The sequence below is a fragment of the Phascolarctos cinereus genome, unplaced genomic scaffold, assembly GCF_003287225.1.
Source record: "Phascolarctos cinereus isolate Bilbo 61053 unplaced genomic scaffold, phaCin_HiC Scaffold_4;HRSCAF=312, whole genome shotgun sequence".
NCBI lineage: Eukaryota > Metazoa > Chordata > Mammalia > Diprotodontia > Phascolarctidae > Phascolarctos > Phascolarctos cinereus.
In genome coordinates this window covers 634,377,209-634,390,678 of record NW_027555847.1, presented here as the reverse complement: position 1 = coordinate 634,390,678, position 13,470 = coordinate 634,377,209, and the positions used below count along the sequence as shown (strand labels likewise).

Below are 13,470 nucleotides of genomic sequence, written 5' to 3'. Positions count from 1 at the left end.
CTGATTCCTCCTCACCCCACCATAATGCCTCTTGTATATGTTTCCTCTTCTGTTTTCACTTTGAGAGCCTAAGTTGAGATCCTCATCTCCTTATAGTTCAAAGACAGGGGTTAGAATTCTTGATCTGTTATAACTTGTTTGATCTTGGGCAAGTCACGTGCCTTCACTGGGTTTCAATTTCCTCATCTATGAAATGAAGGGATTAGACCAGATGACTTCTAAGGGCTCTTTCAGTTCTAAATCTTATGTCAGACTATTGCCCACTAGTTGGTCTCCCTCCCTCACTCCTAGATGTATGGATGCATCTGTCTTACTTGGATTGTCTCATGTTCTTCAGAACCCTTCAGTGACACTGTCACCTACAGAACAGATTCCAACTTCCAAGGAAGGTTCCTTAAAGAGGCTAAGATTTTTTGATGAATAGGATCATAGCAGCATTTACCATTAAGCAGTCTATCTGAAGTCTCACTGTTAATTTGGAAGGTACAGAGTTTCTCACTTATATCAGAATTTTCAAATGTCAGTGGAAGTATATTAGATTGTAGGTTATGCCTTCTTATAGCTCTCTGTAATTGGTGATTGCAACATGTAAGTTAAAAATATTTATAGTCATTCAGTGGCAACCCAGGCATAAACTCATATGTTTACTGATTTTATGTGATTTTTAAGCTGAGAAGCAATATAGCGGAAAGATTGGATTTAGGCCCAAAATACCTCACTTCCTGTCCTGACTCCATCATTTACTAAGCTATTGATCTTGTGCTAGTGACGTTACTTCTCTGTGCATTAATGTCATCATTTGTGAAGTGGGGATAATTCTACTTACTTTATTTCTCTCATAGGCTGGTTGTCAGAAAAGCAGTTGATAAGTCATACAGCCCTATGTAAATGTTAACCATTATTACAAGCAAGTAATTCTTTTTATTGTTCAGGCTAACTTCAAAACAAAACTAAGGTACAGTTTAAAAAACAGCTTATCTTTTCATTAAGTGACAAAATATTGTTTACTTAGCTTTTTATGAGCTAACTATGAAAATAATACTATTGATATTTTCTTAAATGAGAACAGTAATGTTTGAAAAATAATGTTTAAACTGGCATTAAGTTACTGTTAAGTAATAACTTATTATTATTTATCACTATTACATTACTAAATGAAGACATTTGTTTAAATCACCATGATAATGAGACATAGGCTGAGGGTCAAATCCCTACACAGATCATTTTATTTACTCTGCTCAACTGCCAGAGATTATAGTCCTAACTCGTAGTCAGCTCTAGAAAATGTTTAGTATCTCTTACAGTGAGGGAAAATAGAGCATGTGGAGGTGGAATACCCACCCACCATCTTTATTTAAAACTGATTCAAAGACTGTGCACTACTGTCACCAAGTTAGTAACTTTAGTTTTGGGTATAAAAAAAAAGACAGCATCTGTTTCCTACCTCGGTGAAGTTAATCTTCCTAAAACATCTAAACTCACATTTTCATTTTGAAGATATCGTGTACTTGTGGGTGCTTAATGAATGTTATAATATTACTTTTTATAGCTATCTACATATTCAGTAGGGAAAATTATGTATGGCTATAGGTGCAAATATTTGCAAGTATCGGGCAATAGTCTGACGTGAGATTTAGAACTGAAAGAGCCCTAACAAGTCAGCTTGCCTAATCCCTTCATTTTATAGATGAGGAAAATGAAACCCAGCAAAGACACATGACTTGCCCAAGATCAAACAGGTTAAACAGATCCAGAATTCGAACTCCTGTCTTTGAACTATAACTACAAACCTAGTGATTTATGTACACTTATGATCTAAAAACGTGCAGTCATAGACTCTTGGCACTGAAAGGGGCCTCAGAGACCATCTAATCCCACTCTTAGCCAAATTGTTAACTCCACCTAGCCGTTAGAGTCTAGCTTTCACTTGAGATCTATGAGAACTAGGAGTTCCCAGCATCCAAGGGAGTCTATGTGTCTAACATTTTTATATTTTATTAAAGTGTTTTCACATGATGCCTCATTTGAGGAAGTATTCTAGTGAATCTTTTATATTTATCTTTTGGCAGAATTTTCTAGCTTTATATTGTCATGTGAAGTAAAATCTGAAAAGCTCTCTATATAATTATTAACTGATATCTTTTAATTATGGATAGAGGTAGCATGATGTCATGGAGATAGTTCTGCATGTGTAGTCAGGAAGACATGGGTTCAAATCACACCTCAGAGACTTCCTAGCTCTGTGATCTTGGGTAAGTCACTTAACTTCTAAAATAAAGTGGTTGAGACTTGGTACTCTATGATCTTAGGACCTAGCTACAGGTTGGAGGTTTTTGTGACAAGGAGTCATGACTCATTCCTCATCCTTAAGCACTTCTCCTGCTGGCTGCAGTGATTTCAGAGATTGCTTGATTTGACCTGTCTGTGCTCACCATTTGATGTGTACAAAAAAGTTGTTTTATAATAAAAACTAATTTAATTCTTGGTTTATTGCAGAAAATATTAGCAGACTAAAGAAATTACAGTATCTGAATTTAGCTTTGAACAACATTGAAAAAATTGAAAATTTGGAAGGTAAGATTTTTCTCTCCAATGTTGAAAATAAATATTTTAAAAACTAGAAGCACAAAGAAATTTGGTTACTAATAAACTTTTAGTATTTTAATAATAATAATTTTTTTACTTTAAAGTATTATTTTTTTACTAACATTTCAGTCATAGACTATTACTTTTCAATACATCTAAGACTTGATGGAGTTTTTCTTGAGCTCCCAGGTTTTTTAAGTTGTTAGGGGCTCAATGTCAGTTGTAGAACTGACCTAAAGCACGACTTCTTGAATTCTTTCATGTCGTGGAATCTTTTGAGAGTTTGGTAAAGCGTAGGCACCTCTTTTTAGAATTGTGTTTTTAAATGCATAAAATAAAATACAATACATAAGATTAACAAAGAAACTAATTGTATTGAAATACAGTTACCAAAACATTAAAAAAGGCAATTTGTTGGTGCAGTATATAGAGTGCTAGGCCTGGAGTCATGAATATCTGAGTTCATACCCAAACTCAGACACTTACTAGCTGAGTATATTACTTAGCTGCTGTCTACCTCATTTTTCTCAATTGTAAAATGATGATAATAATAGTGCCTACTTCCCAGTTGTGAGGATCAGATGCAGTAACATATGTAAATGCTTAGCACAGTGCCTGGCACATAGTAGACACAATATAAATGCTAGCTATTGTTATTCAAAAAATGTACACCCCAGGGTTAGAATCCCTAGAGTTTGGTTGTTGTGTTTTTAAAAATTGTACTTCAAGCATACTGAGTAGAATTATGATGAAACTATATATATGGAAAAGTAATTCAGTATAATTGTAAACCTATAGGTACAGGGTGGTGGTGGTTTTTTTTTAATTTAGTGGGGGGAAGAATGAATTTGATCAACATATGATTTTATAGGATCATAAGATTTAGAGCTGGAAGGGACCAAACTCCTCATTTTACAAATATGGAAACTGAGACCCAGGAAGGTTAAGGAACTTGCCTGAGGTCAGACAGATAGTATCTCCCTTACCAGAACAGATCAGAAAATGTTTGGCGACTTATCTTCTTAGTTGCCTGGAATACTGAGAGGTTAAGAGACTTACATACCCATCCCACAGTCAGTGTTTATCAGATGTAGACTGGATCCCAAGTCTTCTGGACTCAGTCTAGCTTTCTCATCATGTCATGCTTCCTCTTAATATTGATATACTTACCTTTTTATATTACACACACACACACACATACACATATATATATATATATATATATATATAAATAAAATATATACTTATATATTGTTACATTACATTATATAATATATAATATATACATATACATTATATTACATTATATCACATTATATATAATATTTCACATTACATTAATCACATTTAATAGCTTTTATAATTTACAAAGTGTTTTCATCACAGTAACCTTATGAGACCAATAGTGTAGGTATAGTAATGTTTCCATTTTACAGATGAGGAGACCTAGGCATATAGAAGTTACATGACTTGCCCTTGCTCACAGGGAAGGAAAGTGGTTGTGCTAGAACTTGAATTCTGAACTTTGGATTCTTAAATTTAGTGTTCCTCCTACTATAACATATTGCTTCTTTAAACATATTTCTTAAAAATAGGGTATAAACCTATTTTTATGAATTGACTAATACTTTATGCATATTATGATAATTCTCACCTGCCTAACACTTTCTTTTAGGGCTAGCCTCCCTTTTTTTAATGATTATCATCATCATCATCATCATCTTCTTCTTCCTCATTACAAGAAATAAACGTTTATTGATCGTATTCTGGGTCACAACATTGTAGTAGGTCCATGTTAATTTTCCTATCTAGAGTAATCACCTACAGGAGGTAGCATGGTATACTTGGTTGAGTTCTGGAATAGGAATCAGGAGGGACTCATCTTAGCCTCAGACCCTTACTAACTATGTGACCTTTGGGCAAATCACTTAACTGCTCTCAGAATCCTCACTAGTCAAATGATGCTAATAATTACTCCTATTTCATAGAGTTGTTATGAGGATAGATGGGATAATAGAAGTAAAACATCTTAAATCTTAGAGCCATCACATAAATGTGAGCTATTACTACTTTTAACAATGGATTTACTATTCCATCAAAACTCCATTTGTGTTGACGAAAGAATTCAAGAGAAATGTAATACTAAATAGACTTAAATCATAAATAACTTCAAAATGACTATCTAGAAGACTAGAACTTCCCTTTCCATTATGCTATCGTTGCTTTATCTCTTTGCCCCGCAACTCGCACAGTCCCCAATCTCTGTTCTGCATTTTTCCCTTACGCCTGTGCAGGGTGGAGACTTCGATGGCAGAAATGACATTAGCTAGTATGTGCTTTAGACCTATTTACAGTTGGTAGGTAGTCGGTAATGATACATCACTTTATGTTGTAACCTGTCTCATGTAAATTACCTGTTGTTCCCTATGAGATTATACGTTCATTTAAGGCAGACTCTGTTCATATATTAGTAACCTCATTTATCCAGCATTATCAGGGAATGAAGTCTATCACTTTGGGCAAATCACTTTATCTTTAAGCCTTAGTTTCTTCAGTAAATGTAAAATGGATAAAAGAATATCAGTATCTCTACCTAATAAGGTTGTTGTGAATAAACCATTAAATAGTTACCAAACACACCAGAAATGTGAGATACTTTTGTTGGTGCTTTTTAGTGGATTTGTGATTCCTTGATATGGATTCTCTCTCCATCTCACAGATCTCATGTCCGTGTCTTATCCTGTGTAATCCTTGTTAGTATCATTTTCTAAGTCTTCCATAGTGGATATACCTGATGTGTTGGAGGCCTTCCTCTAATTCTCTTAGCGTTTTTAGAGTACCTGTACACTACTTGGGCTTGTTGTCTATTTTTTTTTCCTGATAACTTCCAGCGTACACGTGCTTTGCATCAATAAAGTACTTTATTCCACTTCCTGCATACAGGAAATTGTTGATAACATGTTGCAGCCTGCTCACATCCTCATTATGTCTTTTAATTACTCTTTTAGTCATTTGTTATTTTTTCCCTAAGAGCCTGGTTTTTTAAAAAATGATTTTCTAACCATATAGCATCACTAAGAGAACTCTGGTGATGTGTTTTGTTTGTTTTGTGGCAGTGAACAGTTGGAATCATTGAAATACTGCACAGTTTTCTCAGTGCAGTCCTGTTCCATCTCCCTCTGCATTTCAATTGTGGGCCTTCTTTACTATCCATATAAATTGTTTGACTACCATATAGATATTGATGGATTAACCTGACAGAATGGCCATCCAGGTTCATGTCACAAGCTGGGCAATATGCATCGTTATTGACTTAAGTTGTCTATTGTGGATACTGTACATAAATAAAATCTGTTTATTATTGCTGCAGATTTTATTGAAGAATCTTTGTAGCATTCTTTTTTGCTGCATACTTTGTCATTTAAAAATTTATCTCTACATTCCATTATTTGGCTTCCAGGTGGTTGGGGGATTTCTAAGTTGTTAGAGTCTATCAAGATGATGCAAAATAATTATGTTTCTTATTATTCCCCCGACAATGACAATTGGTAGGAAGGAGACCCAAGATACTTTCAACAGGCAAGAACACTGGACTGAGTCTACTAAAGTAAAATTTCATAGGGACAGATGTAAAAACTTACATTTGGAGTCAAATAATCGATCATATAAGAAGTGTGAAAACGTATGGTTAGACAGAAGTTTGGCAAAAAACTTGGGGGTTTTAGTGGACTGCAAGCCCAGTTTGAATCAAGAATTTTGATTTTTATGAAATTTGAAGGTTTTTTTTGTCACAATTAAAGCGGTGCAGTGAGAATTAAAAAAGAAGCTATTGAATGACAAGAATATTTTCATTAAAAATCTCTGATAGGATAATATCTAAGATTTATATAGAGAAGTGATAAAAATAGAAGACAAAGAGCCCCATTCTAATGGATCAGCAGATAAAAGGATGTGAATATACAGTTTTTCCTGGAGTTATGCTCTTAGTGGGGACATTGAATCTAAAGACCTACCTGGGTAAAAGTTGTATTGACTTGATCTGTGTTATGCCAGATTTGTTGCGAGACCCTGGGTCATGGACTATTTGGGGTATTATAATTATATGTGTTCATATTCTGTTCCTCATTAGGTGGTGATTTCAAATGTGAAGGTAGGAACTTCATCTTAACACAATGTTCTGCACACAAAATACACTAAATTTTTGTTAAAGGAATGAATGACTTTTCAACTTTTGTACCTCACAAATCACTTTGTTTTGCAACTCTCTAATGCATTTATCGTATGTTTTATAGTTTTCTGTGTGTTTTGTGCCCCTCATAGTCTATGAGTTTTTTGAGGTCAGTGATTGTGACTTCTCTGTTTCCTCTAGCACTTGGTATAATGGTCTGCTCAAAGGAGATGCTTAATAAATTTAGAAAGTTAACGAATAGATAAGCAGTGGTTTATAAGTGTTATGGCTGTTATTGATACTACACCCAAGCCCATGCATTCTTTGCTACTTAAGTTCTTTCCTTACCACTTGGTATTGTTTCACCATTTCCCCCCACAGGATGTGAAGGATTGGAAAAACTGGATCTGACAGTAAATTTTGTTGGAGAATTGAGCAGCATTAAAATTCTTCAGCGTAATATACATCTTAAAGAAATTTTTCTTATGGGTAATCCATGTGCAGACTTTGAAGGATACAGAGAGTTTGTGGTTGCTACTCTTCAACAATTGCAAGTATGAATATTTTAATGGTTCTGAATACTTCAGTACATTGTCCTAAACTGAGCTCATTACAGTTCTCCCCAAACCTTCCCATCTTCCAAACTTTCCTTGTGCTGTCTAGGATGCCACCCTTGTCCACCAGGCTCACAACATAAGTGTCATCCTTGACTTCTCACTCTCTGTCACCCCACATATCCAATCTGTTGCCAAGGCCTATTGATTTTACCTTGCAATGTCTCTCAAGCATGCCCCCTTCTCTCCCTCCTTTGATACTGCCACCACCCTGGTGCCTCATCACCTCACATCTGGACTGCTGGTGCATCTGCCTGCCACAAGTCTTTCCTACTGAGGTCCAGATTCTATCCATCAGTCTAAGTGATTTTCCTAAAATGCAGGTCTGACCATGTCTCTCCCCTACTGAATAAACAAATACCACTGGCTCCCAATCACCTCTGGGATCAAATATAAAATCCTCTGGCTTTTGAAGTTCTTCCTAACCTGGATTCCCTTCCTACCCCCTTGCTCCACTTTTCAAATCTCCTTATACTTTATCCCACCTCCAGCCCCCTTGTGCCATACTGCCATGTACTCTTGGATCCTCTGACACTGGCCTCCTGCCTGTTCCATGAACAAGACACTCCCTCTTTTGACTCTGGGTATTTCTCTCTGGCTGGCCTCCATACCTGTGCTTTCATTCCTAGTCTCTAGTGCTTGCTTCCCTGGCTTTCTTTAGGTCACAGCCAAAATCCAGCCTTCTATATAAAGCCCTTCCCAATCCCTCTTTTTTAGTGCCTTCCCTCTCTTGTTTCCTATTTATATGGTTTATGCATATTTGTTTGCTTATTGTCTCCCTCATTTGTTTGTGTGATCCTTGAGGGCAGGAATTGTCCTTTGCCTTTATTTATTTATTTATTTTTAGTGTCCCTAGCACTTAGCATAGTACTTTCCAAATAGTAGGTATTTAATACTGTTTTATTGACTATCACATAAAATTCTAAAATTTAAATATTAGAGTAATGCTAATTTTTCAGTTTTGTCAGTGGATGAGATCTTCTGCATGTAGATCATATAGATAACTGAAGTTTATGACCTTTAAGGATTGAAACTTTTTTGTATTTTGACAATTTTTATGGAAACCATTCTAAAGGCAGTATATATTTCCCTGCTTTATTAAATAGAATATAATAAATAATTTGGCCTTTTCTTATAGCATCATTATAATATATGTAAATTATTACACTATATTGCTCTGAGAGATTATTGAAGTTTTCAAGGTTTTTTAATTTGTATACCAAATAGTATACATTTATAGATGTTGTTGTTTGTCCTTTGTGCTCAAAGAGGACCAAAATCGTGCTGTGTCCTTCACTAATAGTTCCATTTTTATGAATATTCCTCTAGAGTGGGTTTCTTTTTTAATTTATTTTTAACATTCATTTTTTAAAATTCTGAGTTCCAAATTCTCCCTTTCCCTCCTGCCCCCCATCCATTGAAAAAGCAAGTGATATGCTAACAGTTATAGAGTGAAGTCATGCAAAACATATTTCCATATTAGTCATGTTGCAAAAACAAACAAACAAAGCAAGAAAAATAAAGTGAAAAAAGTGCTTCAGCCTGCACTCAGTTCATCAGTCCTCTATCTGGAGGTGGTTAGTATTTTTCATCATTGTTCCTTTGGTATTGCCTTGGAGCATTGTCTTGATCAGAGTACCTAAGTCATTCACAGTTGATTGTCCATGTAATACTGCTCTTGCTATGTACAATGTTCTCCTGGTTCTGCTCACTTCATTTTGGATCACTTTATATGTCTTTCCAGGTTTTTCTGAAACCATCCTGCTCATCATTCCTTATACCACAATAGTATTCCATCACCATCATATACCACAACTTTATCATCCATTTTCCCATTTGATAGGTGTCCCCTCAATTTCTAATTCTTTGCCACCACGAAAAGAACTGCTATAAATATTTCTGTACATATAGGTCCACTTTCCTTTTCTTTGATCTCTTTTAGGTACAGACCTAGTAGCTATATTGCTGGATCAAAGGGTCTGCACTGTTTGTATGTAGTTTCAAATTGTTCTCCAGAATGGTTGACCCAGTTCACAGCTCCATCAACAGAGTATTAGTGTCTCAGTTTTTTCACATCCGCTCCATCATTAATCATTTTCCTTTTCTGTCATGTTAGCCAATCTGATAGTTACCTCAAAGTTGTTTTAATGTCCATTTCGCTAATCAGTAGTGGTTAAGAATGATTTTTATGTGACTTTTGATAGCTTTGATTAGAGTGGATTTCTTGGTGCAACTATGTTTTATGAGCCATAATGTTGATTTTTCTTTTAATGTTTTGAGTGTAATTGATGTCTTCTGTTTTTCGGCTTCATTTTAAAATTAATTTCCCATGATAGCCTCAGGCTGGAGAGCATTCTTGGGCCATTAGGGAAATTCCATTTCCCTGGTTTGCCTGGAAATTATCCCTCATTCAGACCACAAACTGTACCCCGTACCAGCTGATTGAGGCTTGTATTCCCCCAGGGGATTATTGGTCATCAGGGCTCCTTTAAGAGGCAGGATGCCAGCTTTTGCCTCAGAAAGCTTGCAGAGTATGAAATATATAAAAAGAAACCTCTGGGTAGGGATTCTTTTCTCAACCTGTACCATATCTTACTGAGACCCCAACAAGTCTGACCTCCTGGTTTTACCTTTGCCATAGCGTTTTCTTTCCAAAGACATTTTTTTTAACTAGCTTAATACCATCAGGGTCCTATAGTATCCAAACAACATCTTCTAACTGAATCAGTGTTTGTAGCTATTCATTAATTTAGGAAAATCACAAAATTATAGAATACCAGTATTGGAAGGAACCTCAAAGACCATCTAGTCTAACCTCAGCCTCTAGTTAGGAGTCCCTGTTCCTTTCAAGACAGTCCATTCACTTTTGGATCACTAATTGTTAGGAACTGTTTTCTTGCATTGACCTAAAATCTGCCTTTGCAATTTTCATCTTTTCTTCCTAGTTCTACTCTTTGAGGCTAAGCAAAAAACACTTGAAAACAGTTATCATGCTTCTTGAAAATCTAGAGGCTAAACATCCCTTGCTCCTATAACTGATCCTTCTATGTCATGACTTTGAGCTTTTCATTATCCTGGTTGCCCTTCTCTGGGTTCTCTTCTCATAGGACTTACTGATGCTCTCCCTAACACATGGCACCCAGATTTGAACACAGTACTCCAGATGAGGTCTAAGTCAGAGGACAAGGGGACCAAAACTTCTCTTGTTCTAGTACCTATATCTTTGTTATAGCAACCTCAGGTAGCATTTATTTTCTTGGCTGCCTCATGACATCATTGGCTTATCTTGAGTTTGAAATCCACTAGAATTCACATATCTTTGTTCATACAGACTGCTGTCCTTCTGCTCCCCGTCTTATACTTATGAAGTTGATTTTTTGAACCCGAGGCAAAACTTCACATTATACATTTATTGCCATTAGGCTGCATATTATTTATTTGCACCATTCTTCTAACTTTATTCAGATCATTGAAAAAAAAAGTTAGAAGTTAAACAGCACAGGGCCAAGTGATATTCCCTGGATCATTACCCTGGAGATTTGCTTTCAAGTTGACGTCAGATCATTAAAGAGTATATTTTGGATTTGGCTACTTAGCCAGCTATTAGTGTTCCCAATATATTTAACTGGACTAGCAGCTGAGTGATGCAGTGGATAGGATACTGGGCCTAGAATCAGGAATACCTGAATTCAAATCTGTCTCTAGACACTTACTAGCAGTCACTTCACCTTCGCCTGCCTCAGTTTCCTTAACATTAAAATGGGAATAGTAACAGCACCTACCTTAAAAGGTGGTTGTGAGAATCAAATGAGGTAATATTTGTTAGCACAGTGACTGGCACATGGTAGGAACTTTAAAAATGTTTAGTGGTTGATTGATTGGAATGCACTTCTACCTCACTCTTCTCTCAGCTCAGTTCATACTCCTTACTATGTGAAGTCTTTTCTGAGTCTCTCCAGCTGCTGGTGCTTCTTCCCTAAGTTTCCCTTGCATTTAAAAATATATTTACAGGCTGTTTCTCCTATAGGATTTTAAGTTCCTTATAGACAGGAACTATTTCATATTTGTCCTTATATCCCCAGTGCTTGAGCATACTTCCTGGCACGTAGCAGACGTTTAATAACTACTTGTTAATTGGCTTCTGGACTAAAATTCTACAGCAGAAATAAGACCAAAAGAGATGGCAAGCTCTCAAAAAATGGGATTCTGAAAACTTTCTTCAGAACACACTTCCAAAGAGTAGGAAAAAGTCAGTTGTTTAAATATATCAATATGTATTCATATTATACTATTTTAAAACCTAGACTTTATAAATACATGAAGAAAATGAAACAGACCTAATCATTGACAGAAGTGTTAATTTAACCTTATTATTACTGGTAAGGAGAATTAGTGAACTAGATTGTTTTAATAATATGTAATGAGCATTAAATTATTCCTCTTAGCTTGTCTATCTGATGAGTATAAAATATTCATCAGAAGGTTAAATATTTTGTCAATCGTTAGTCAACATTTATTAAGCACCTACAATATGCCAGACAATGTGTGTACTGAATTTGGGGGATACAAAGAAAGGCAAAAAACAGTCTCTTCTGTCAAGAAACTTACAGTCTAATGAGAGAGACAACATGCACGCACCTATGTATAAACAAGGTCTATAAATTGGGGATAGTCACAAAAGAAGGCAGTAGTAGTATTAAGGAGGCCTGGGAAAGGCTTCTTTCAGAAGGTGAGCCATGGAAGTGTGAGGCAGAGATGAGGAGGAAGAGTGTTCCTAGCCTGGGGAACAGACCTTAAAAACAGTTGGTATAGGAAGATGGAGTGTCTTGTGTGAGCACCAGATAGGAGGCCAAAGTCATTGGATTGCAGACTACCTGGAGGGGATTAAGGTATAAGAAGACAGAAAGATAGGAAGGGGATAAATTTGTAAAAGGCTTTGAACACCTAATAGAGCCACTAGAATTATTTTTTTATGCATTACTTAAATTATATCACTGTTATGACACACTATACATTCATGTAGTTTAAATATTCCAGCCAAGGTCAACATAGAGTGAGTTTGAATTGCTACTTTTGAATAATCATTTTGTTATTATTATTGTTATGATTATGACTATGATTTTTTTATAAGCGTTTGGATGGCAAGGAAATAGAACGATCAGAGAGGATTAAGGCATTGCAGAACTACCCAGTAATTGAACAAAAAATCAGAGAGCAGGAAAAGGCTTATTGCCTCAAAAGATCCAAAGAGAAAGAAGAGGCTGAAAGAAAACTTCAAGAAGAGGAAGAAAAGGAAAAACAGAAGGAAAACAGAAATAATCCAGGCTTCAATGAACGTTCCTACACAAGCATTGACAACACTATGTATGTAAACTAACCTTCATGTTTCTTGTTTATTGGCGATTCAAGAATCAATAGAAATTGCAAAATTCTTTTTTCTTATCAGGATTTTTACAAATTAATTTTCCATTCGAAGAGACTTAGCTCTAAGACCATAAGCTTCCAATTATTTGATTGCAAATGACAACCATGTGGATTATGGCCACCAAATGGTCCTCTTAGAAGAAGGGTTTTTGACTTGGATTTTGTGAACTTAAAAATATATTTTGATAATTGTACTTCAATATATTGCTTTCCTTTGTCTAAGTATTTTATTTTGCTCATTTAAAAACCTAATTCTAAGGGGTCTATAGGCTTCACCAGACTGCTAAAGGGGTCCATGATTTAAAAAAAGGCTCAAAAACCCTGTTTTCCATCAATGTATATGCAAACCTCTTACCAAAGCCTAATATTTTCGACTGATCATTTAAATTATTATATCTTAAAATGCACTCAGCAACAGCAGTGAAAAATACATGATCTGACTTGCTTATAAATCTGCAGCTCTGCCTTTATGAAATATATGTGTTGTTGAAAAGTTGTGTGTAAATCACATTTTTAGAAATTAAATCATACTGTCATTATAACAAAGACGGAGGTATTACACTGGAACTTCTGTGGCATGTTCTTTTGCAAATCATGTCCCTGATTATGAGCATCACACACCATGCCTCTGGTTATCTTTTGCATTTTGCAAGTCTTATTTATTTTTAAACATTTATT

General features: G+C 35.5%; 1 protein-coding gene across 1 annotated transcript in view; it reads left to right on the top strand.

The window, feature by feature from the left end:
* The window catches only part of DNAAF11 (dynein axonemal assembly factor 11), a 102,870-nt gene that overhangs the window by 24,039 nt on the left and 65,361 nt on the right, over positions 1–13,470 (top strand). Inside the window, exons 3-5 of the mRNA XM_020997910.2 lie at positions 2,497–2,574; positions 7,136–7,308; positions 12,500–12,732. Of these exons, the coding sequence (XP_020853569.1) occupies positions 2,497–2,574; positions 7,136–7,308; positions 12,500–12,732 (484 nt within the window). The remainder of the gene's footprint in view (positions 1–2,496; positions 2,575–7,135; positions 7,309–12,499; positions 12,733–13,470) is intronic.